This window comes from Panthera tigris, chromosome F3 (assembly GCF_018350195.1).
Source record: "Panthera tigris isolate Pti1 chromosome F3, P.tigris_Pti1_mat1.1, whole genome shotgun sequence".
Taxonomy (NCBI): Eukaryota; Metazoa; Chordata; class Mammalia; order Carnivora; family Felidae; genus Panthera; species Panthera tigris.
This window is the reverse complement of record NC_056678.1, coordinates 18,780,392-18,807,371: the sequence shown is the minus strand read 5'-3', so window position 1 is coordinate 18,807,371 and position 26,980 is coordinate 18,780,392. Positions and strand designations below refer to the sequence as shown.

The window sequence follows — 26,980 nt, the reverse complement described above, 5'->3', positions numbered from 1 at the left end:
GGAATTTACCCAGGGACCCAACCCATCCGGTTTTTCCTTTTATCCAAGAGGAAGTTCTAAACTCAGGAGAAACTATTCCAAAAACATGGTCTCTTCTGAATTCTCCATCAAATAATAGCAACACCGCTGGGTAGAACCCCAACTTAGGAAGGCCCTGCCTGTTGGGATTCATTTAGATCATCTCTGGTGAACATTCTTGGACGGGTCATCAGGATTAGAGCATGGCCTGCTCCAAAACCAAGTTCAAGTCATCTTACCCTTCTGCCTTCCTGGTTACAGCTGAGCACACACCGGCTGTTGAGTTCAAAGCCATTGGTACATTCATACATGCCTTCAAAGACAGGGGAAGGGGGCTCACACACCACTGGAACGCAGCTGCCTTGCTCCCAGATGCCACCCTCCAGGCACTTTATCTTCAGGAAATTGCTGATGAGACATGAAACAAAATAGCCCGTTAGACTTCCGTAAGGAGGTCATGGGAGAAGACTGAATTCTCCATAAGTCTAAGGAGTAGCAAATAGGCGGGAGCAGTTCGTTCTTGTTAGCTATGGGTCCTACCTCTCCAGTCTAATTTCCAAGTCATGGAAGGAAAAATAGTAGTATACACTTAGTATCAGTGATAACAGTAGCTCCTGTATAGTATAGACATACCTTGGAGACACTGCAGGTTTGGCTCCAGACTATCACAAGAAAGCAGATATTGCAATAAAGTGAGTCAAATGAATTTTTGGTCTTCAGTGCATTTAAACCTATGTTTACACTCTACTGTGGTCTATGAAGTGTGCACCAGCATTATGTATGAAAAAACAACGAAACTTAATCCTATCCAAGTTTTGATTTAAAGTGAGCTATGTGTGGGGTGCCTGGGGGGCTCAGTCAGCTAAGCATCTCACTTTGGCTCAGGGCCGTGATCTCACAGTTCCTGAGTTCAAGCCCCACATTGGGCTCTCTGTTGACAGCTCAGAGCCTGGAGCCTGCTTTGGATTCTGTGTGTGTGTCTCTCTCTCTGCCCCTCTCCCACTTGTGCTCTCTCTCTCTCTCTTACAAAAACAAACATTAAAATTTTTTTTTAATAAAAAAATAAAAATAAAGTGAGATACATGTGATTCTTCCTTTTACCCAAACACTTAGAGAACGTCGTGGGGTTATTAACTGGCCTAATTCTAGTTTTGGTGTGTCTCTGTATTCAGAGGCTCAAGGAGAGGGAGAGGGACAGGGGAATGGCCAGATAGTGAAGTAGTCAGAACACCCATGATATTTATCGGTTAAGTTTGCTGCCTTATATAGGTGTGGTTCATGGTCCCCAAAATGATTATAATAATAACATCAAAGATTGCTGATTACAGATCACCATAACAAATACAATACTAATGAAAAAAGTCTAAGATAGTGTGAGAATTACCAAGATATGACACAGAGACAAGAGGTGAGTAAATGCTGTCAGAAAAATGATGCCTATAGACCTGCTCAGTGTTGCCACTAGGCTTCTATTTGTAAAAAACTGCAATGTCTTCAGAGCACAATAAAGCGAAACACCATACAACTAGGTATGCTTGCAATATATGATCTATTACTCTCAAGAGAGCTTGATAAATACCAGTTCAGGGTCTAACCTGTTTACACTTGGGTTTTATGTAAGCCTTTCATCTTGAGAAGTCTTACTCCTAAGTGCACTGGGAGATGCCAGGTAGGATGATGGGAAGAAAAAGTTATGCCAAACTCAGTGGACTACCCAGAAGTGACTTGGGATCATCAGTGTTAATACGGTAACACAACTAATAACGCTACCACTGTTTCTTAGTTCTCTGGAGAGGGGAGAAGATGCAGCATACAGATTTTCTTTTAAAACAGAGTTTCTTTTAAAACTCTTATCCTGAACTTCTGAAGGGCAAGAATCTCACTAGAGATTACCATGGCCATTTTGTTTGTTTGCGAGTCCATGACTTCCTTGGAAAGAATTCACAGCTTTTGTCAGATTCTCAGAGGGGGCACGACTCAGCACTGGGCCTGAAACAACTGCTCTTCCTTCTCGCGCACGAACATGGCCTCCAACCAGAGAGACTGTTTTGGGGTAGACAGCAGTCAACAGAACTGGGTCTTGACACGGTGAATTCCATTCCATTCCCCTTCTGACTCACTGCCAATTTGAGGGTGTTTTCCATGTTGCTGTTTTAATGCATCCACTTCTGATTCAGAATGATTCTGGATGGCTCAGTCAGTTGAGCGTCTGACTTTGGCTCAGGTCATGATCTCACGGTTCGTGAGTTCAAGTCCTGAGTCGGGCTCTGTGCTGACAGCTCAGAGCCTGGAGCCTGCTTCAGATTCTGTGTCTCCCTCTCTCTCTCTCTGCCCCACCCCTGCTTGTGCTCTGTGTCTCTCTGTCTTTCAAAAATGAATAAACGTTAAAAAAAATTAAAAAAAAAAAGAATGATTCTGGCTACATGCTTGTGATTCTAAGATAGAAATAATCCATTGGCCATTGACTCAACCATATGGTAACCCTAAATGATTATTTTACAGTGTCATGACCCTCTTTTTCAATTCAAATACACCAACAACTTTTAATTACTGTCGTACTATTATACAATGCCTCCTGTGGGCTTCCCAGGTATTCTAATATTACACTACTAAAATATTCATCACATTGTTTTATAAATGTGCACATGTCTCTCTTTTCCAGTAAATTGGAAACTTCCTGAGGGCAAGGATTGTATCTTGTCCTTGTTTTTAATTCCTAAGAATAATTCCTAAATAGTATCTAGCTACATTAGGCATTAGTTAAGTATTTTCCAAGTTGAGTAATTTAACCCCAATTCACAGTGTATTAGGCATACCGCAGAGCACATTACACACAGTAACACTGAATGATCAGAATACTCGTCGTGAAATAGTATTATTATTCCTATTTCATAAAGAAACAGACTCAGAAATATTAAGTAATTAGCCCTACAGCACAGAATGCATTTGATTTCAAATAATTTAAATGAATTTTAATAGTTTAAACATTTAAACAATATCCTCCTAGAAACAAGTGAAGGAGTATTCCTTAGTCTGTTTTTTTAATGTTTATTTATTTTGAGAGAAAGGGAGAGAAAGACAGCAAGTGGGGGAAGGGCAGAGAGCAAGAGAGAGAGAGAATCCCAAGCAGGCTCCGTGCTTTCAGCACAGAGCCCAATGTGCGGCTTGAACCAACGAACTGTGAGATCATGACCTGAGCGGGTATCAGGAATTGGATGCTTAACCAACTGAGTCACCCAGGTGCCCCTATTTGTTTTTGAGGTAGAATTGTTATATAATTTGTTAGTTTCAGATATGCAGCATGATAATTTGATATTTGTATATTTGTATACATTACAAAATGATCACCATAGTAAGTCTAGTTACAATCTATTACCATGCAATTGACATCATTCATACATTTCATTTACTCCCAACTCCCTTTCCCTCTGATAACCATCCATCTGTTCTCTGTATCCATGAGTTTTGTTTCATCTGTTCATTTGTTTTGGGTTTTTTGATTCCACAAATAAGAGAAATATATGGTATTTGTCTTTCTCTAACTTATTTCATTTAGCATAATACCCTCAAGATCTATCCATGTTGTCACAAATGGCAAGATTTCCTTCTTTTTTTAAAAAAAAAAAGTTTATTTACTTATTTTTGAGGGTGGGGGGAACATGCATGGAGAAGAGGCAGAGAGAGAGGGAGAGAGAGAATCCCAAACAGGCTCCACACTGTCAGTGCAGAGCCCAACTCAGGGCTTGATCCCATGAACAATGAGATCATGACCTGAGCCAAAATCAGGAGTTGGATGCTTAACTGACTGAATCACCCAAGATTTCCTTCTTTTTAATGACTGAGTAGTATCCCATTGTGTATATACACTACATTTTCTTTATCTATTCATCCATTGATTGACACTTGATTGTGTCCATATCTTGGCTATTGTAAATAATGCTGCAATGAACATAGGGAGGCATGTATTGTTTCAAATTTGTGCGTTTTTTTTTTTTGATAAGTACCCAGACATGAAATAGCTGGATCACTTTGTAGTTTTATTGATTTTCTGAGGTTCCCCCATACTATTTTCCATAGTGGCTATGCTAATTTACATTCACACCAACAATGTACAAGGGTTCTCTTTTCTCCACATCCTCTTCAACACTTGCTATTTCTTGTCTTTTTGATAATAGCCATTCTAACAAATTTGAAAGGATATCTTCCTGTGGTTTTGACTTGTATTTCCCTGATTAATGATTTTGAACATCTTTTCATGTGCCTGTTGGCCATCTGTATGTCTTCTTTGGAAACATGTTGATTTTTAATGGGGTTGGTCGTGGGGTTTTTTGCTATTGAGTTGTTTGAGTTCTTTACAAATTTGGGGTATTAAACCCTTATTGATTATATGATTTGCAAACATTTTCTCCCATTCAGTAGGTTGCCTTTTCTTTAGATTGTTGGTTTCCTTTGCTATGAAGAAGCTTTTTAGTTTGATGTAGTCCCACTTGTTTATTTTTGTTGTTGTTGCCTTTGATTTTGGACTCAAATCCAAAAATTCAATGCCGAGACCAATGCTGAGGAGCTTATCTCCTATGTTTTCTTCTAGGAGTTTTATGGTTTCAAGTCTCACATTTAAGTCCTTGATCCATTTGGGGGCAATTTTTGTGTAGAGTGTGAGACAGTGGTCTAGTTTCATTGTTTTGCATGTGGCTGACCAGTTTTTCCCAACAGCATTAATTAAAGAGACTTCCCTTTTCCCACAGAATATTCTTGGCTCCTTTGTTGTAAATTAATTGACCATATTTGCGTGGGTTTATCGTTGGGCTCTCTATTCTGTTCCATTGATTGATATGTCTGTTTTTATAACAACACTATATTGTTTTGATTACCACAGTTTTGCAGTATAGTTTGAAATCAGGGAGCGTGATACCTCCAGCTTTGTTCTTTCTCAAGATTGCTTTGACTATTCAGGGTCTTCTGTGGCCCCATACAAATTTTAGGACTACTTGTTCTAGTTCTGTGAAAAACACTATTGGCATTTTAATAGAGATTGCAGTGAATTTGTAGATTGCTTTGAATACTATGGATATTTTAACAATATTAATTCTTCTAATCCAAAAGTATGGAATATCTTTCCATTTACTTTTGTCTTCTTCAATTTCTTTCATCAATGTCTTTGAGTTCTTAGTACACACGTCTTTTTACCTCCTTGGCTATATTTATTCCTAGGTATTTTTTTTCAATGCATTGGTAGATGGGGTTGTTTTCTTAATTTCTGTGGTAATTTGTTATTAGTGCCTAGAAACAATTTTACTGAATTCATTTATTAGCTCTTCACTGAACTAAGAAACGCAACTTCACTGAGTTCATTTATTAGTTCCGAAATTTTGTGTGTGTGTGTGTATGGAGTCTTTAGGGTTTTCTCTATATAGTATCATACCATCTACAGACAGTTACAGTTTTAGTTTATTTCTCATTTGGATGTCTTTTATTTCTTTTCTTGCCTAATTGCTATGGCTAGGAGTTCCAAAACTACGTTGATAAAAGTGGCAAGAGTGGGAATCCTTGCCTGGTTCCTAATCTTAGAGAAAAGCTTTTGGCTTTTCACTGTTTATTATGATGTTAAATAGTTACTAAGATTCATACTTTTATTCCCAGGAATATTAGAGTAAAAATCTGATTTTATGACTGGAATTCTGAAGCATCATGGTTTATGTGAACATATATCTACTATCTGCTAATAATAAATACTATTTATGAGTTATATTTCAGGTATTTGGCAAGACACACACATATACATATATATATATGTGTGTGTGTGTGTATATATATATATATATATATATATATATATATATAATTTCATTGAATCTTCCAAATGGCAGTTAAGGTAAATATACTATTATCCACATTTCAGAGAAGGAAACTGGGCCTGAGAGAGATTTAAAGCGAGCTCAAAGATCTACAGTAAAAGGAATGTTAGGACCTGGACCTAGGTGAGCTTCTGCCAAAGCCTGTGGCTGGTCCTTCCACTGTGTCAGGTTTAAATGCTTCTTTTATGCTCTATAGCCCACTTTGAATATTAACAGCATCTCTATCTTAGTGAATATCCCAGATGCCCTTTATCCTGATACCACATCTATGAGTATGGCAAAAAAAGAAGATTCATTTTAAATTTCTGTATGGAGTAATAAATTACAGATCAAATATTACACAAATTTTAGTATACAGCTCAAGGAATTTCTACATGTGAATATACCTGAATAATCACTCAGATCAAGAGAAAGAGTATTTCCAGCTCCTCAGAAATCCCCTGGTGTTACTTACAGTTAAACCTTCCCACACCCCTGCAACCCACACTATTCTGACTTTTTCATCAGCACAGATTAGTCTTGCCTGTTCTGCAACTTTATATAAATGAAATCATACACCATGTACTAGTTCGTATATGGCTTCTTTCCCTTAAAAAACGATGCCACTTAAAAATGTTTTCCCAAATGTAATTTCAATGAAAGGTTTGTAGTTGTTTTGATTATAACTAAACTCCTTTTCGTCCCTCTTATAGACTGGAGAGTCTACTCTTCTTTCACACTACAGAGTTTATATCCTCCCAGGGACTCTCTTCTTTCTACCACCTCCCGCAGATGAGATCCTTCCTCTACCTCTGCTGAACTGACATCCTCCAGCTGGAGAGAGCAGGCAATACCACCGACACCAGGGGAGAGGCAAGGCTGTAAAACCTTGCATGTCAGCATGGCTATAAAGGAAAACCCTTGCTTGGCCAAGATGATAATATTTTGACTTCATGTGGTATTTTTCTCTGAATTGGTTGGAACTCTTCAACATGGAAATAGTCCTCCCTTTTCCTGCCCAGAGTAGAGAGCCATTCAAGAATGCCAATTTCATATACTTCCTTGCCAGTTTAATAACCTCAGGGATGAAGGTAGATAGATCAAACTTGCATGGGGAAGAGTGCCTTGGGCACTGTCGGTGGTACTTGAACAATGTGACAGGCCCTGCACTCCAAACTACCAGTAATATCACTAAAATTTAGAGAGGGAGAATGCTGGAAGGTAGTTCTCACTGGTATCCCTGGACTCCATCAGAGGTACTACAGGCAGGAGTGAAAGGAAGTTGGGAAAGATACCTGATTTCCTAGGAAATGGCATTTCATTTATACAGGGGTTCCTATGCCCCCTTAACCTCATGGATTCTCCTTCCCTGTTTCTTCTCCCTTGTATGGGGATGGCCTATTATGGTCATTTTTCCACACACCTCTCACAGCTTCTGCCTGGCACTCTATCAGATGACATACTTCAGGTTCTACACTCAGACTTCTCACAACACATTTGATTGGTCAATTCCTCAAGGCCCAATAGCAAGCGCTGTCTCACTAGCTCCATGTCAATGCTGTCAATCCCTGTTTGTGGCACTAACCTTGAGATCCCATAGTAAGGAGCCTGGCACTTGAGTGCCATGGGCTGGTTCTGGCCATAAGGGACTGTGATTGTGGCAAAGATTCAGTGTCCTGATTCCTTCCAGTTCCAAGAAATCTGTTTCCACGTAGGGCCCTTGAAGGGGACTACAGCCTATAGCAATGACGAGACTTTGATCTCCAGGGGTGCCACAGATCCCTCTGCTAAGTTTAGTGTTGAGAAATGACCTCTGATCCTTTTAAAATCATTAATGAAAAAAATTGGTTATTCACAGTGGTTCAACTCGTTCACATAAACTGTTATGAATCAAGAGTCAAGAGGTACTTTGAAATCATGTAGTGAACAGGTTTGTGTTTCAAAGAATGATGGCATTAGATACTAGATCAATGCACACAGGCAGACCCTCACCAGGACAGGGTTTCCAAGACTTCTTTGATAGTCCAGTCCAAATGTCCTTCAGATGAAACATTCTCACTATCTGCTATATTTTTTTCATTCCAGTGAGTAAAAGAGGCTAAACTATCACATTAGGAACCATCAGGAGACTTGCCCAATGCCACATTGCAAGCAGTTCACTGGCAAAAGAGAATTGACTCTGGAGTTTTCAAATCATAATATAACGCCGATCCTCAGACCAGTGGTTTCCAAATGACATTTGTAGGCCAATCATGGAGACATTTTAAAGACCTAGATTGACAGCTTACTAAATCAAGTACCCTGGGACTGGCCTAGCACTCTGTATTTTTTTTAATGGGCCAGCAGTCTTCCTATGTAGCCAGGTTGGCAAACTACTAAAATCGACGTTAATTTCCAATAGCAAAAATTAACCTTGCCTGTAGAAATCAGAGAGCAAAATCACCTACCTAACAACTCTGGTGAAAAAGGCTGGACGCTTAGCAAAGACAAAACAGAAACAGCTACAGCCAGACAACTTACTCTGGAAATGGTATCATGAGGAGTTGGGGGTAGGGGGCAGGTTTGTATTTATTTTCCTTCTAAGTACTCCAGACAAATCACCACAATTTCCAAGTTAGAAGATGCTTTTTCCGATTTCCAGAACTTGTGGTATCCACCTAGTGCTGAAAATCCAGCTGTGCTCTTTCTGCTTCTTACTCCACTGCCAGAAGTAAAGATCTTGTAATCAAAACTTGGCTGAAAGTTTGACTGATGTTGCTGGAGGCACACATGAATCTACCCTACCCCATCCTTCTATCACCACTGCAGGGTTTTCAAAAGTAATATTTACTTTTGAAAGGATGCTTGTTGAGTCCAAGAGAATTATCATGTCTTTACCCATCAAGGGCATCCGGTGTCTCCAGTGGGTAGTCCCTCATGAATAATAACAATAACAGAAAACCAATAAAATATTGCGCACTGAAGTGTTAGGGATTGTGCAGAAGAATATATATCTATATCATTCGATCCTCAAACCCACCCGGTGTGATAAGGACGATTGTTATGTGAGTTCTTCATTCCTTTATCTTCCCTCATTCTTTCCCTCAATGACACCCCCTATCATCATCTATCCTGTTGCTCAAATTTGAAACTTAAAACACATCCTTGATTCTACTCTGTCTGTCAATATTACCTTTTCTCCAAGCCCCCATCTGATCTTATTCAATCCATCAGCAAGTCCTCTCAGATTCTGCTCCCAAATATCAGTGGAATCTGTTCCCATACCTCTTGCATCTCCACTGTTATGAGCGCTAGCCCAAGTTTCCACCCCTCACTTCCTTATTGGACACCCCACTTCTCTCCTCTGGATTCCTTTCTATCCAGTTGGCAGACACCGGTCGGCGAGATATTTTATAAAATAAATAAATACATTACATCATGTCATTTTCTTGCTTAGAACATTTCAGTTGCCTCCTCTTGCTTGGAAAAAAAAATCCACACTTTCTCAATTCTTACTCACAAGGCCCTGCATGATCTGGCCCACTCTCTCTGACCTCATCCTACCCCATTCACCTTCTTCAATGTACTTTGTCCACATTGGACTTAGAATCCCAAGCACAACCCAGTTCTTTCCTACCAAAGGAAATTCTCCCTGCTTGTGTTTTTCCTTTTGCTTTTCTGAGTGGCTCTTTTTTGTATCTAAAAATAATTTTTGCCACCCCAGAGCAACCTTATTTTACACCTTTATTATTTTCCGTTTTTAATCAAAGCACCTATCTTTCAAAGATGGCATGCTCTGTAATTTTTTTTTTTTGGTTTTATGAATTTGTTTCCTGTCACCCCCACTGGAATGTAAGCTTGGTAAGAGTAAGACCTTATTTACTATCATATCTTCAGTGGCCAGCACAATGTCTGGTGCATAACAGGCACCAATAAACACGGATTCAATGAACATATAAATGTTTATTTTATAGACGAGGTAAGTAAGGTTTTAGAAAACTAAGATACCTTGCCTGGGATTATCTAAGTGGTTGATGGAAGAAAAGGGATCCATCTGATGGCAATGCCTAAGTCATAACAGGGAAGCACCAGTATTCCTAGAAATGGAGAAGCAGATAAAGTACCTCCCTTTACCAAGTACAAGTGCACTGCGTGTCACAAAGTCCTACCACATAGAACATCCCCCAAAAGCAAGGAGTAACTGCATTATTTTCATTACATAAATAAGGAAACTGAAGCGTTAACTGGTTAAGTGTTTTGTGTGACACACAGGCAGCTTTTCTCGAACTGAAATTTGAAGCCTCTTTGCTCAGAATAGAGTTTAGCCCCCTGCCACTTAAAACGTGGTTCCCAGCATGGTAGCACTAGAATCACCTGGGAGTCTGGTAGCAATGCTGAATCCCAGGCTCCACCCAAGGCCGACTCAATCAGAGTCTGCATTTCAACCAGATCCCCAAGTGATTCCTATGCTCATTCAGGTTTGAGAAGTTCTGCTCCAGACTATGTTAAAAGACAGTGTTCTAGCCCCACCCCGGAGAGAACCATCAGCACTTCCGAACTCCATACCAGCTCTTAACCAACTGCAGACCTGGTTTCTCAAGCCAATATCCTAGATGAAGAGCAGTCACGGGCAGTCCGTGGCCTGTGGGTGATTCCGGCCTCTCTACAGCAGGCCTGCTGATGTTTAGCCCCAGTCTACTGTACCGGACTAGAAATAGCATCAGCAGGACCATCCCACCAGACACATTGGCTTTGGTTTTTCCTTCTTCCCTGACTCAAAAAAATGCCCCTTACAGAGCTCTTTTTCCACGTAAAATAGAGCCTCTCTGAATGAGCTAAGTCCTAAAAGTAGGTACAGTTCTACTTGGAAGCCCCACCCCTCACTTCTTTTTTTAAAAAATGTTTATTTTGAGAGAGAGAGAGAGACAATGTGTGTGTGACCAGGGGAGGGGCAGAAAGAGAGAGAATTCCAAGCCGACTCCACGCTTTGGCACAGAGCCAACACAAGGAGGAGATCATGACCTGAGCTGAAATCAAGAGTCGGATGCTTCACCGACTGAGCCACCCAGGTGCCCCCCAACCCCTCACTTCTATCTTTGGACTTTCTGCTACTAAATCTTAGGTCTCCAAATCTGCAGATGCAACAATGCCCTGCCCCCGGTCTGAACACCTAACTCAAGGTCGAGGCCCTTCTCTACCTCCTCCTGTGCCGGCCTTGGTTGTCCAACCCTCAGCCTCTCTCCTTTTAAGTCCAATAGCTCCTACTTAATCTCTTTTGCACGAGTCCCTTGGCCCCTCACGTCATTGTCCATATAGTTAACAGGGTTACCTTCCTACTGAATCTTCTCAGGTTACCCCCAGATTTTAACACATTCTGAAGTTCCTCTCTAATGCATGTGATTTAAACCCAAACATGTACAATGGCAATTAACATTATTCTGCAGAATTCTAATACTCATTCCCTTCAGTGTGTATTTGCAGACCTGGTAATTACACTGAAATGCTGGAGTGAACTGGGTCCAAGACAAAAACTATTAAACAGGGATCTCTTGCCTTCACCATCTTCCATCATTCACTTGTCTATTCATACATCCACTCAACAAGTATTCACTGAGCATCTAGTATGTGCCTGTGCATTACAGAAAGCCCTGCAGTTGTAGATACAGATACCGGAGTAGTTGTAGAACCAGAGTACTGACCTATGGGGGGCCCGGAGAGGGAGCCACCAGCACTGCTTGGGGACATGAAGGATATCAGGAAAGAAACACTTTGAGATGGGTTCATTAGACAGGGAAGGAGACAAGGGCATACCTGCCAGAAGAACGCTGCATGAAAGAACCCAGAGGTGTGAAAGGTGGAGTGTGTTTGAAGCTTTGGCCAAAAGTATAAATGGGAAAAGTGTGCACATATGCATGTGCGCCCACCCTAATTTCTGAAGTATGTTCAGCTTTATCTTGCTCTATCTTGTGTTCAGGAAGAGGCAAGGCAAGAGAAGCACCTGGAGGAGGGAAGGTAGGACAAAACTCTGGCCAAAAAGGGCCCCAAACTGTCTGAATTCAATATCAGAGGGCAGGTTCTCTCACTGCAAGAACTCTTTTGTCTATCTTCACAAAGTGTTCAGTGTATGAATTCCTTCAGGTGTTGCTAGATCTCTGTTCCTGGTCAGCCCAGGTCACAGACAGGCCAGATAGAAAGTGCTCACAGTAGGGGCACCTGGGTGGCTCAGTCAAGTTAAATTTCCAACTCTTGATCTCTGCTCAGGTCGAGATCTCACGGTTGTGAGATGAAGCCCCACGTCAGGCTCTGCACTGACAGCACGGAGCCTGCTTGGGATTCTCTCTCCCCCTCTCTCTCCCTTTCTCTGCCTGTCCCCAGCTTGCACGTGTGCGTTCTCTCTCTCTCTCTCTCTCTCTCTCTCTCTCTCTCTCATAAATAAACTTAGAAAAAAGGGAAGTGCTCACAGTAGAAACACACATCCCCACACTCACCTTGGAACTAACTCTTCAATCACTGCATATCATTGTTGCTCTTTTGGACAGCAAAGCTCTTTACATAGCTCCTTGTCCAGAAGTCATAGCAATGATAAAATCTGAGCCCACTAAGTTCTGAGAACTTCTGGAAGGTTGTGATATGCCTAAGGACTTTGGAATTCACACAGGGGAATCCCACATTTACAGTGCTCCAGACAGCTCACCCTTCTGACGTGGGCTAGAACGAAAAGGCTGGTTAACATTCTCCTTGAAACCTTCCCTGACTAAAGAGGAAGAGTCAGAGGCCCCAGGGGACTTCAGTAGGCTTTTAGTGGCTGCACTGGGTGATTCCCATCAGGAATAAGGTGTGGCCAAGTGGTGAAGAGCAGGTGACTTGGAATCAGGAGACTAATGCTTGAACTCCAGGTGTGGCTCCAAATAAATCTCTGGCTTTTAAAACATTATTTAGCTTTCTTGTCTCAGTTTTCCAATCTGAAAACAGGGTTTAATACCAGCTTCTTTACAAGATCATTAGAAGTTTATATAAGTTGGTTTAGCATCCCACTTCGGCCCAGGTCATGATCTCATGGTTCCTGAGCTCAAGCCCTGCACTGGGGTCTGTGCTGATGGCTCAGAGCCTGGAGCCAGCTTCGGATCCTGTGTTTCCCTCTCTCTCTGTGCCCCTCCTCTGCTTGTGCTCTCTCTCTGTCGCTCAAAAATGAATAAATGTTTAAAAAAATAAGTTCATATAAGTTAGTGTATATAAAGTATGTAGTACAATGAATGGCACATGCAATGCTCAGTGAACAGCAGAAATTATTAGCTCCGATGACCAAAAGATCTACTCAGCCACACTCCTCGGTCCATCCCTCTTTTTCTCTCTCCCTGTGTATGTGATGAGTGTTCTGTGTTAACATTCTACACAGGCTTTCCACCCTACTCAGTTGTGCAGATTTTTGTCCCTCCCAGAATCCTTCAGGAGACAGTTTGTAAATCAGTTTGGCTTAACCTGACCCCATCACTAGACACCAAAAGAAGGTCACAATCAACTTGTTCACCCACTAGGCTAAAGAAGGGATTAATAGGAGACTGAGATGGAGGATGAGGTAGGGGGAAAAAGAAGCAAAGAAAAGGCATCAGGGAGAGAAAGTATGGGTCGAAGAAACTATTGGTGTATATATGTGTATGTGTGTGTATGCGCGTGCGTGTGTATGGTGTATGTGTGTGTATATGTGTGTATGTATATGTATATGTTACATATACATATACATTACATATATGTATATGTGACATATATATAACATATATAAAATAATCCAGTGCTTACTCATATGAGTTATATGATGATGAGTATGTTATATATACATATACATATATGTATATGTGTATGTTATATATATATATATCATATATAAAATAATCCAGTGTTTACTCATATAAGATTTTAAATATTATTCTTCCTGATTAATAGAGAAACCAGCAGTCAGTGTAATATCAAATCAAAAGAAGAAGGACAGTTTTGCAATCAGATGCTCCCTAGCTTGAGATTGAAGGTCACAGGGAAATTTATGAGTTCAGCAAATGCTGTATTTGACGTGAAGGCCTGCACGCCAATGGCTGGAGCCCCGTGCAGCCCGCAGCAGTGAGCTGGCCTGCATGCGGGTGTGCATTTGAGTGGCCAAGGCTTGGAGGAGAGGCTTAGTCACTCTGATGCCAAAAGAGGCTCCAATAGATTAGCCTAAAGCTCACATTATCCTACAATGGCAAGAGAATTGAGGATTCCAAGGATAAACTTTGAATGTATTTACTATAAACACTAATTATAAAGCCAGACAATGTCTTAATGGAAAGAAAACAAATTTCCATTTCTCCCAGATGCAGGAGTGTACCCAGAGATTATAGCGTGTCCTGTCCCTTAACTGGCAAATCACAGAAAACACATGTGTCTGGTCCTAGATCTACATAGGTTTAACATGTATTCATATGTGCCTATGCACAATGTCATGACACAGAGTTTAAAAATTACATAGATGATTTTCCTGATTTTTTTTTAATTGCAAATCCAGGATATTTAAGGAATTTCACACATTTACCTTCACTACACATCTCCATTTCATTAGCCAAGTCTTTCTTTCCCTTCTTAAGGTACGATAAAATCAGTTGAACCTCAGAGATTCAAGTCACAGTTCAAAAAGATCAAAAGGGTCTCAAAATCTAGGTAACATCTCCAGGACATGCCCTTCTTTTCTCCTCCCAGACCAGCCTGACCTTATTTGCTGGCCCCAATTTTTGAAGTATGTCTAGCTCTATCTTACTATTTCATTTCCATTTCTTTCTCCCCACGTCCCCCTTTTTCCTTTTCATGGTCTACTGGAAGCCACTGTAGTATTTGGATAACTCACTGAGTTGACAGCAGGATGAGATGAAGCATTTAGAGAGAGTTCTGATTGGGGGAGGAAACTGCATACATATTTTTTAAATTTAATGAACTTTCTGTTTTGATATGTGTGTGTGTGTGTGTATGTGTGTGTGTGTGTGTGTGTGTGTGTGTGTGTGTCTTATAGGCAGAGGAAATGCACTCCCCCACTGGCCCCGGTAACTGAAGACCTGTACCTCCTAATTGGAAGACCAGCTTCAGTCTTCCTGGTCTCCATGTTGTTTTTTGGGCGCATAGGGCACCAACCATAGGTGGGAGACAACAGCCACTGATAAAAATGTAGCTGAGTGCATTCCTTGTTAAAGAAAGAGTTTACATGTTAAACACACCAAAAGCAAGGGTAATTTTGCAAGGGGAATTAACCTGATGATGATAATAATGATGATGCTAAAATACCGGCTTTTGCTGACCTAAAGCTTCAATGACTAAGAACTGTGCTCAGTTCTTTACAGCCATTATCCAATTTAATCCTTATAAGAATCTATACGTATTCTTATTTCCTAAAATCCATTTTATAAGTAAAAACAGTGATGTTCAATATAGACCAGTGACCTGCCCAAGGTCTAAGAGCTAATAAATGGCAGAGTTAGGATTCACACTTAGATCTCACTAATCCCAGAAACTGTGTACTTAACCACTAAGCCAAGAGATAGATCTTGGATGAAGGAAAGCCTGCTTAGCATTTTAACTAAATTTTCCTCATTAGGGAAGGTTTAGGGAAGCACTTAATCTTTAAAGTCAATTCTAGAGATCTTAAAAATGTACCCATATTTTGTCTTCAAAGAAGAACCAATCCTCCTGGGTGTGAACGGAGAACAATCCATCAGAACCTATCAATTAGAAGAGAATGAAACCTTGACCCTTGGCTCGGACCAGAAGTTCTCCAAGTATTACTGTAAGTATTGCCCACTAAGATGATGCCTGTACACTAACATATCACTGCTTCTCTGTGTTTTTGCTGGTGGCCATAAATTGTCACGTATCACTTCTCTCAATGGTGTTATGCCAAAGTGCTTAACTCTTCTCATTGATTCTACTGAGATGGAAAATGAAATACAGGCTGTTGGAGCTGGAAGTCACTCAAGATTTTCCCGTATTTTACAGACGTGGGGAAAAAAGGCCCAGAGATATGTAGTAATTTGCTCAATATTGAAAGTCTTGTTAGCCAAGAGCACGGGCTTTGGAGTCAGAATGACTTAACACCATATATCGGCTGAGTGATTATGGGAAGGCTACTAATGATACTCTGAGTCTCAGTTTCCTCATCTGTCTGGAGGATAATAATCTATCGACCCATATTACTATTACCATATATCAAGCTCTGCATTACTATATCATAATATATTATACGATCGTCTTATTATATCATCAACCCAACAGAACGGAGCCAAGGCCTTAGGCTTTTTAACTCTCTTCCATACCAAATGATCTTTCTATGTGTAGAGATGGCTAAAGTCCACATGTCTACTAGTCCAAGGCCATCCCAAGCCCTCCCCCCAAGTTAGAAGAGACAAACTCCACTGAAGAGGTATACCAACCAAATATCTGTTAAACACTAACGAGTCATAGTGTGAGGCCAATGTATCACAGTTTTGACCTACGTTTGTGCTTATAGAACTCAGCTAGATTGATGTTCTTTGGAAAAGCTGATACTACGGGTGACTGTCAGAAAGTGTAGCTGTTTACAATCAGGCTGAGGAAGATCTGACGACTACAGCCCACTTCACTTGGCATCTTGATGAATGGCTTATAGAGGGAGAGGCTGTCTAAGTAAAGTTAGAAGGTTGGAATAATTTCGAAGTGAAATTAATTATGGGCCCTAATGAGGTTAACCTAACCTTCACACATAAAGATAACACCTAAATGAGAACAAGGTAACCATGGGAGTGCAAGATAAGGAGGAATATAATATGGTCTTTTTGATAAAATAGAAGTCAAACACATTTATTTTAGCTTTCTGGGAAGTCAAGTGAATGAAACAATAAAGGCGTGATGAAAAATGACGTATATGTGCAAGTAAATTGCTTGGGAGAAAAAGGAAGAGGTTTCAAGGAGCCTGTGTGTGTATTGTAAAATGTCAGTAAGAAAGAACTCGTGAAACTACTTAAATTTAACAATTTCTTTGGAGCTACAATTGTTTGTATTTTTTTGACTAACTCCAAAAACAAATAAGCCTCAAAGAGACATGTAAAAATCTGGCGTGCAAAAGTGCTGTGACACTACTTTTGAAAAAAGAAAACATTACTCTGGATATTTTTAGGCAAGTCAAAATCCCATGACTGATACTGTTCTTAAAGAAACAAAGATTCCACTAGGGCCGTGCTTCTTGATTTTGGCCACGGACTGAAGTGACTTGGGAAGCTTTGCAAAACACTAATGCCTGGGTCCCACTTGCAGGGACTCTGATGTAATTGGTGTGGGGTAGGAGCTGAACATTAAGATTTTTTCAGTCTCCCCAGGCGAGTCGAACATGCGGTCAGGTAAGAGCACTGTTGTTCTGGGGAGCCTGTTGAGAGATCTAATCCTTTTGTGTGACTAACAACTCGTACTGAGTTGTGTTAATCAAGTTTACATGTGTGTTGAATAAATAAAAGTAAACTGTCTTTGTGGAAGACTGTTCCTCCCATGTTAACTGAGACAAATGCTAGAAGAAAAACATACACATATGTTTTTAGAGTTCTTCTACTCTAAAGTTTTTGAAATAGAGATCTCCACTCCCTCCTAAGAAACCGCCCCCCCTTTCCTTTGCCATTTTTAGCCTCAAATTTAACCCCAAATTCCTATCAAGATTTTTCTAATAAATGCATTTCCATCCATTCATAAAGTATTTATTGAGTGCCTACCAATAAATGTAGTAACCATTGGGCACACAGAGCTAAACAAATATTTATGGTCTATTGGAGAATACAGACAAGTACCTGACAATTTCTACTCAGCGAGATAAATGATGCTGCTAGAAGATTTCTGTGTGCAGTGCGACCCATGGGAAGGGCACTTCTTACAGATGGGAGATCTGATTGTCTTCCTAGGTAAAACCACACCTATGCTAAAAATCGGAGAGTAAGAGTCAGCTAAGGCAAAGATCCTTGTCGGGAGAGCTCTGACCCAGAGGCATGTTAGCCAAGGCTTATGTGAGGAAGTAAAATAAATCCAGTGGCATGAGAACCTACACTACAGAAGGTGTTGTGTGTAACTGTTGGAGGGAAGTGGTCTCCCAGGAAAGAGATTAAGCAATGAGCCTAGAGAAGTAAGCAAAGCCCAGCTAGACTATACAAGACCTTGAAACTATTTTAAGTTTAAGATTTTTTTTTTCCCCAGTGATATGGCAGAAAGGCTGTCCATTCAATTTCACATGGGGAAAAACTACAAATGGAGTTGAGTTTTTTGAAGATCACTTTTGCTGCCGAGTGATAAATGTATTGAAGGGAGAAAGACTAGAGCCAGAAAGACCAGTTGAGAAGTGGAAAAAGATAGTGGCCTGTTACAGGGAAGTGGCAGCAGGGATGGGGAGAAATGGGCATATTTGAGAGTCAGTAAGATGACACTAGATGGAAGTTGATGACTGATTTGATTGGGGGTGAAGGACACCGAAGAGTCTCAAATTATGTGTAAGTTCTTGGCCCGATGAATCGCATGGAACACAGAAGAACATTAAGATTTGAGAGATTATAAGAGGCTCTGTTTTATATAGTAAGAGTTTGAAGTACAGATGGGATATCCAAGTGGCTGCATCCATGAGCAGTGGTTCTAATGGTACTTATGGCCGTTAATGGAAGAGACTAGAGTAGCAGGTATGGGTTTAGGAAGCATTAGCGTGTGGATGATAGTCAAGGCTATGCGGTCAATGAGCTCCATCCCAGACAAGTGTGCAGAACAAGAGAGAAATGTGAGCTCAGAGAAACACCAACACTGAAGGAACGGGCAGAGGGGGGAAGCTAGAAAATAAAATTGAGAAGAGACAGAGAAGAAGGAAAATCAGGGAGTGAAACAGAACAGAATAAAGGAAGAAGTTTCAAGCAGGTTGTAGCCAACAATGCTATAATAAAGAGCCTGGCTCCATTTTTCATGTTTGTCAAGAGCTTCCAAGCCCCACCGCCTCCCTCATGGAGCAAGCCTGTCAGAAAGGTGTTTGTGTCCTCTTTTGGCCTCAGCAGAAAGTTCAAGCCACACAGGTTCTGTTCACATGAACATAAGCCCTGGCATAAGCCCCACTCCCCAAGCACCACAAAACCCCAGTCTCTCTCTTTGCCTTTGTGTCTCCAGCCATTTGAAGGTCAACCTGGGATCCTCTCCTTCTCGTCCCAGAAGACCTCATTTTGTGAGTCATAAACCTTTTCATGTTCTCTTGGTCTGTGTGTGGTATCATTAGTTTCACCATCCACACCAAATTATGGGTGGGAGGGTCCATCCTCTCTCACGGTGACCCCAACACAAGCCAAATATTCTCAAGTAACCTGAGGTCCAAGAAGAGTCACTGCATTTGGCAGTAGAAAGACCCGTGGCAGGCCCAGATCTAGCGAAGAGATGAAAGTAAAAACATGAATGTAGGTGTGGAGGACAGAAAAGAGGGCAAGAATGAGAGAGTGAAGACAAACAACTCTTACCACAAGTTTCAGTGTAAAAGGGACAGATAAAGAAAGAACGGTAGCCAGGATGGGAGCATGGGATCAAGAAAAGGCTTTGCTCATTTGTGCTGTAACATGGGCGAAACCTGAGCACGACGAAAGAGAAGTGACCGGGCAAAAGGAAGAGGGAAGCCTCAGACGCAGGAAAGAAAAGGGGAAATGTGTTGAGGGAAATCCCTAAGGAGGGAGATGGGGTCCAGAACCAAGGTGATGAACTGCATTTTAGACGGCAGAGAAGGGGAGAGCTTGTTTGGGGTGTAGATGAGCTTGCACACCTGTGAGCAGACTCTTCACTTTGGGGAGTGAGGTGATACACGGGAAGTTAGGGAAGAGGTGTCAGGACTGGATGAGAAAAGGTATGAAGTGGCCTTCAAGAATAAAGACAGGGCTTGTCCTCAAAGAACGTAGAAAGATTTGGGCACGTAGTGGAAAGGTCATGGACCTTTCCTCCTGCTTCTTGGGGTGCTGGTCTCTCCTGGGTTTGCCTATGGAGAAAGATCTGCCTAGTTTTACTTTTATCACTCTCTGCCTCCACAAATTGCTATAATCTACTCTTAATAGCTCACTTCATTATTTTAGTTTTTACAACGTTTATCCATTTACCTCATTAGAAAATCTAGAAAACTTAGCAAATATATATAAATAAAAAAAGAAAAAGAAAAGATATTCCCTATGAACCTACTACCTAGAGGTTATAATTACTAGTATCATAATCATTTCCAGCTATTAAGGAAGTGATAAAATATAATTTTAATATGGAAAATAGAGATCATATCATTGATTATAACAATTACTTTCCTGCTTTTACCCACTTATCATTGTATTGTGAATGTTTTCCCACGTCTTTAATATTCTCCCAAACATCTTTGATGATAGCAGGCTATTTCAGGATATGGCTCTACCATCATATAGATGTTTATTTTTGTTTTATTGAATTTTTTGCTCTCCCAACATCCATTTGCCCTCCTTCTCAATCTCCCTCTGGGGACACCATCAGGCTTGGGTGATGCTGACTCCAGCCATGACTTCAGGGTCAGAGTCTTTGACTCAGGCCTAAGCTATTGCATTTGCCTGTCCTCAGGGACTAGATCCAGTGCGGGTGGTGCCACTCTCAAATCCTGGGAAGAAGGGGCTAGGAGTCCAGGGGCCCGGTGAAAGTGCCCACCTGTGGCTGCGTCCCCCTCTCTACTGTACTTCAAGGAGAAATAAAGCACATGAAAGGGGGAGGCCATGGAGGCTGCGTGTTCCCGGAGATCAGATCCCAGATCTTCCTCATGCGTGTTTCCTCAGCCCCAGCCAGGAGACCGGCACAGAGCACGCACGTGATGAACCTGCCAGCTGGTGCCGTGCCCTCCCTGCCACCTCCAAGTTGAATGGGACAAAACTGAAATGGGTCGATCCGAAGAGAAAAGTCAGATCCAGTGCTCGTCTCCCTTTCGTCTTGAAACAACGTTCAACAGACTTAAGAGCAAGGGATGTACTTGGCTGATATTTTGGTAGTTGTTTCCTTGTTTTAAAAAGACATGAACAAAAAGCAATGCCTGGTACTTACACTGAACATGGCAGTTGATAAAATGCTTTCAGTGCATTACCTACTTTCAGCCTCAAAACAGCACCGTTGGGTAGAAATTACTACCCCTCACATTATGGATGCAAAAATTGAGACACATGGATATTGAGTACATTGTTCAGAGTCATGAAAACAATCAGGTGCAAATCTGGCCATCAAGTGGGTTTTTTCCACTAGGCACAGAACTGCATATAATGAGCATATGCCCACTCTGTCTGGATTGATCTCCCTGCTTACTTTTTTCAATTTCTTCTCCTGCTCACATGTCCTAGAAAGAAGTTTAGAGCCCCATTTGTACAACTCTGGGCTCTTTCCACCAAGCGAGGAACAAGGCTGACATAGTTTGTTGGGTAAACAGAAGCGGTAAGTGACAGTGATTTACGCCCGGCTTGCAAACTTCTGATTACCAATCCACCGCCTGCTATGTAAACAGGTGTAAACTAAGATTTAAATCAGTTTACACTGTGGGGTAAATAATTTAATCTTTCCTCAGCACGGTGTTTGCGAATGTAAATGTTTATGCCAAAACTGATGCCGATGTTGCAAGCTTCCAGTTTCTCAACCAGAAGAGCTATGCCAACAAATGGCCCTTGTGTGCCCCTGCCCGGACTGGGAAAGCCGGCCGAGTCAGAGGTGCAGGGTAAGGCAGAAAGTCCAAAGTTCTAGGGTGAAGGCTCGGTCTCAACACAAAGCTCAGCCATGGGCTGAGGGAGCTAGAAATAATCCCTCCATCCTTAATTCCTCCTGGTCTGGAGAATTTTCTCTCCCCCTCAATTATTCTTCTCTGCACTGTTCTGCAGATACCTGAGTCAGGTGCAGGTCTGTGAAAAGGGAGGCAAGAAGAGAGAAGGAAGAAGCCAGAAAACAGCAGCCTGCAGGTGAGTTGTAATACCACTTGAAGGTGGCCCAGGTCCTCACTGCCTGTCAATGTGTGCCTATGCAAATTGATCTAGATCCTATGAAAAGCACATGCAAATGTGTTTTCAGTTGTCAAAAACTGTTGACTATACCTGCCAGAGTCCACTGAACCCAGTGCTGCCTCTTAATGAATTTTTCATCAGTATTCATATTCTCATCAGCCTGGCTCTCGCCTGACTTGCTCCCTGCCTGCCCCCCCGCCCCTCCGCCCCCGCAGCCCCTCTCCCCACCCCGCCCACACACACACACATAGAAGCCTATAGAAGCCTGGGCTTTCTCTGGAGTGGAAGGCTCTGGACAAAGTCAGACTCAATCCACCCCACAGAAAGATGGCTGAGTACTGATTAGTGAAGGTCAAATGAGAGCCAGAGAGTAAGTTTCCTGATATTCTTCTGTCCCCTTAAAGAAGTCTAGCTTATAAGCAAACCCTGTATCCCTTGGCCTCACTGGTAATGCCATAGCTGGGATTGTTAGTTCAAAACACAAAATCCCTGGGCGCTTGGGTGGCTCAGTCAGTTAAACGGCAGGCTTTGGCTCAGGTCTTGAACTCACAGTTCATGAGTTTGAGCCCCACATCGGGCTCACTGCTGTCAGCGTGGAGCCCACTTTGGATCCTCTGTCCCCCTCTCTATCTGCCCTTTCCCCCACCCCCCATCTCTCTCTCTCTCTCTCTCAAAAATAAGCAAAATATTCTTAAAAATATTTTGAAAAATCCATCTTTAAAAAAATACCTACCATGGGGAGACTTTTAATTAAGTCCTCGGTAAGAAACAAACTAGATTTTCTCCTATACCACATAATTTATGATAGGGAAAGTATGGCTACTAGTTACTGAGTGAAAGGAGTTTCCTTTTTCTGAAAGCTTTTTGTTTGTTTTGTTTGTTCAGAAAAGCCTTCTTTTTCTGAAACCCTTTATTGAGCCATTGGCACATGGCAGGCAGGGGAGGGGGGTGCATTATTTCCTGCCATCTTCACCTCAACACTGATGTGGCCATTATCTTCAACTTACCAAGGAGACCCAAAGAGCTACATAACTTGCCTGAGGTTACTCAGCTGAAAAAAAAAAGGGGCTGACTGGGATTTGAAGCCCAGCAGGACTCTCTTCAGAGCCTTTCCTCTTAAAGGGTGCCGCGAGGCTTTTGTTCTTTCTGATCAGCAGAAAGGCTCCCGGTTTCCCTAGGTCTGGGAATGTTCTAGGAGTGTTCGCGCACACAGAGCCCGGGAAGGAGAAGGCAGACAGACTACAATGATAGTAATGGCTAATATGTATTGAGTTTTATGTTTTTAAAATAAATTTACCAAACCTTATGCTTAATTACTTAATTAATCAATTTAGTCCCCACACAAGCCCTATCAGATAGGTATTATTATTACTGTCTTTGTTTTACAGATGAGAAAGACGGAGGCGGAGAAAGAAACCTTCCCAGCATCACAGAGGTAATAAATGTCTGGACTGGGGACCAGCCCAGGCAGTTTCTCCTAGAGCCACAATCATAAATTCCCAACCGTCCTGATGAGGATGTTCTGCCCACAGTTGGATTTGGGCGACACGCGTAACACTTGGGAAGCTCCCAACACTTACTTTCAAGGAAAACAGTAATTAGGGCAGAGATATTTTTATGTATTTATTTTTAATGTTTATTTAAAACATTTTTGAGAGAGACAGAGCAGGGGAGGGGCAGAGAGAGAGGGAGACAGAGAATCTGAGGCAGGCTCCTCGCTGTGAGCACAGGGCCCAACGCAGTGCTCAAACTCATGAACTGTGAGATCATGACCTGAGCCGAAGTCAGACACTTAACCGACTGAGCCACCCAGGCGCCCCCAGGGCAGAGATTCTTTTAAAAAGCACCTAAGGGGGGTGCCTGGGTGGTTCACTCTATTAAGCATCCGACTTCAGCTCAGGTCATGATCTCATGGTTCGTGAGTTCGAGCCCCACGTCTGGCTCTGTGCTGACAGTTCAGAGCCTGGGGTCTGCTTCAGATTCTGTCTCTCTCTCTCTCTCTCTCTCTCTGCCCCTCCCCCACTTGGCTCTCTCTCTCTCTCAAAAATAAATAAACATTTTAAAAAATTTAAAACTTAAAAAATATAAACAAACAAACAAATAAAAAGCCCTAAGTGAGGCTGATGGGAACTCCTTTGGGAAAGAATATTTTTACAGAAAGCACACCTGGTCAACCTGTCTGCCTGGAGAATACACCTGTGCAGGTAAAGAGAGATTATACAGAAAAACAAACACAACAAGCAATGGACAACCGGAAGATCTTAATATTATTTCCAAAACAATGGTCTGGGATTTACAAGTGAAAGCTCGAGGGCAGAGAGAACTGCAAAGACCCAGAAACAACCCAGCTTACCTCCTGACTTTACCCTCGGCACTCGGCTTGGCGTAGTAGCCTGGTTTGCATTCGTATCTACAGACGGAGCCCACGTCATGGTTGCCCTGGAGGCAGTGAGGCAAGAGCAGGCTGGCATTCGGGATTACAGGGGGCGCGTCACACTCCAACTTGCAGTAGGCTTCTGGGAGGGACCAGAGCCCGTCTTCAAGACAAGTCAGCCATGGGTTCAGTCCTGACCCCAGGAAAGAAAAGCACAGGATGCTCAGGGCAGAGTCTGGAAACCAACGCTCAGCAGAAAAGAACAAAAACCTGTCAAACTGTCGGTGTTCTCAGGAAGTCACATAATTCTTTGTTGAGAATCGTCTCTAACATCTCGGGTCCAGTGTTCATGCTATCTCTCTTTCCCCCACTGAGCATCTCCTGTGATCTCCTACACAGAACGGAGGTCAGGTAGGTATTTTCTGACCAGAGTGGAAGAATAGCTATCGGCTAAATCATTACCTCCCTTCCCAACTACAAATAACAAAAATATATTAGTGGCAGTATTGTGGAAAGCAAAGGTGTCAGAGAAGACACCTTGGGAGGGCTTATATGCCAGGCACTGTTCTAAGCATTTTACGACACTTGCATAAACTTCACACCTGAAGCAACCCGCTGAAATAGATACCATCATTATCTCTTACTTTGCAGGTGGGGAAATTGAGTTCAGGTAACTTGCCAGAGCGGCAGACACAGGGTTTGAACTCGGGCAGTTTGGATGCAGAGTTCTGTACATAAACACCACACTCTATGCCCCAGGGCCATTCATGGTCCCTCCAAATGCAATCCATGAACTTCCCACAGTAACATCACGAATGCACCTCAGACCTACTAAATCAGGCTCTGGCAGCATTAGGCCCAGGAAGTTGCATTTGTAACAAGCCTCCTGGGTCCTTGTTAGGCACACCAAAGGCTGAGAAGAGGTGAAGAGTAAGTGCGGGGTCAGAGCAGGCTCTCTCCCATCTTCAGCTCTTACTTTCAGCACAGCCAGGGGCGATTCCTGCAACTCTGTTCTTACCTATACAATAGAACTAAAAGCACCTGACGCAGAGGAAGGTTGTAAATGTTAAGTAAAAAATGTGCATCGTAAAGCGTTTCTTAATTATTAATGTGATCAGGCAACTGTTACTCAGCTTGTTTCCAGAGGACATACAACCAAATAAAAACAGGGAAGTCTAAGTGTCTTTCATTAATGAGACTTGAGACAGGGCATCTTTCCATGTCATCGGGACAAAGAAAAGCGTTGCCCTTTGGGACTTTGGTGGTGTTATCAGGAGAGGGTGGCACAGCAGAGAAAATGGGAAGAGTACTAGGGTGGAAGAAAGACCCCCCCACAGAACCCCCAAAGAGTGAGAGGCTGAAGAGGACTTGCGTTCGGTTCCTGCTTGGCTGACAATACCTTGGAGCTTGGCTGGTGGGACACAGGAGATTGAACAGCGCTTCAGAAAGTCTGTTCCCTCTGAGCAGGAGAAGTTTGCGTAGTTCACCAAAGATGGGTCGGGAATGCCACAATCAAGGGGCATGCAGCTCACAGCCCGGTCCCAGTGCCCAGAGGAACAGGTGAGCAGAATTTCCTTCTGGAAACGGAGAATTTTCCTCCATCAAGGTCACATGAAAAGGCTTATCAAAGCAGTTTCCAAGCTTTGGAAGAGTCCCAGTGATTACTGGTGCAAACATTCACAACAGACCAAATTATTTTGCCTCGCTCCCCCTTCGTGCCCTATTGGCTTTGATACAGTCTCACAATAGCCAGGTGGGCGGCTGCTGACCGCCCCTGTTAGTGTAAGAGGATCATGAAGTGGAGACACTCCTCCCACCCAACTCGTGGCTTCCCCCCATGGGCTCCTGGATCCACTCTGTGCCCTCCTCCGCCGTGTTCTGTGCCCCTGTGGGTTTCATTCCTCTGACTGTTCTTGGCCCCAACACCTAGCACACTCAGGTGGGAGACTGCAGAGCCAGGAAGGAAATGGAGGTCAGGGTGCTCATTCTTCCTGCTCCCTCTCTAGGGCATTACTGCCGGCCGGCTTTGTCCTCTGGTGGCCCTCTCCATCCTCTCCTGCACTCTCTTCCTGTGGGTTCTGTTGACTGCTCCCTGCAGTCGACTCTTCAGGCCTATAGGTGATGTCACCCCGTCACCCTGGGATTCTGCACCATATCCTTATGATTTCCCCGCACCCTGCCTTCATAGGTAGTCTCTGTATTAAAGTCTCTCACACTGCCCCCTTCAGAGCACGTCATCCAGCTCCTGCTGACACCCTGGAGGGTGAGCCAATCGATAATGCTATGAACGTACGTATCTCTGCTGGGCAGAGTATCCAAGAACGGCCAAGAATTAATGCCCACAAGGCACCTTCCAAACCTGTGGTTAAACTGGAGAGATTCCAGTTCCCTGAGCCCGTCATGTTTGTTGGGTGGCCCTAGGGTTCATCCTCACTAAATAAATGAAGAGACATTTCTTGAGCCCCTGGAAAGGGCCAGGCTCTGTGTAGGTTGGGATACACAAGACACCCTCAAGGACCTCATCGTCTAGCAGCACGGCAAATCACAGGCTGAAACAACAGCTCAGAAAACCAAAGAGGAAGTATGGAATGAAAGAAAGAGAGAGAGAGAGAGGAAGGGACGAAAGGCAACAAGGAAGGAAAATGCAAGAGATAACATTTTTATACGTTACAGCCTACTCCCTCCTCTAACGATTTGAAGAACACGCTACAAAGGATGCGAACGACAAAACAAAAGAAGGAGCAAATGGGGAC

The 26,980-nt window shown here is 42.5% G+C and overlaps 1 protein-coding gene across 2 annotated transcripts in view; it reads right to left on the bottom strand.

Moving 5' to 3' along the window:
• PAPPA2 (pappalysin 2) overlaps positions 1-26,980 on the bottom strand; it is a 269,050-nt gene that overhangs the window by 55,801 nt on the left and 186,269 nt on the right. The window contains exons 15-17 of one of the 2 annotated variants that reach the window (XM_042976274.1): positions 25,627-25,804; positions 24,207-24,420; positions 258-426 (exon numbers count right to left, since the gene is read on the bottom strand). In XM_042976274.1, the coding sequence (XP_042832208.1) occupies positions 258-426; positions 24,207-24,420; positions 25,627-25,804 (561 nt within the window). The remainder of the gene's footprint in view (positions 1-257; positions 427-24,206; positions 24,421-25,626; positions 25,805-26,980) is intronic. The other variant, XM_042976275.1, reaches the window with a different exon arrangement.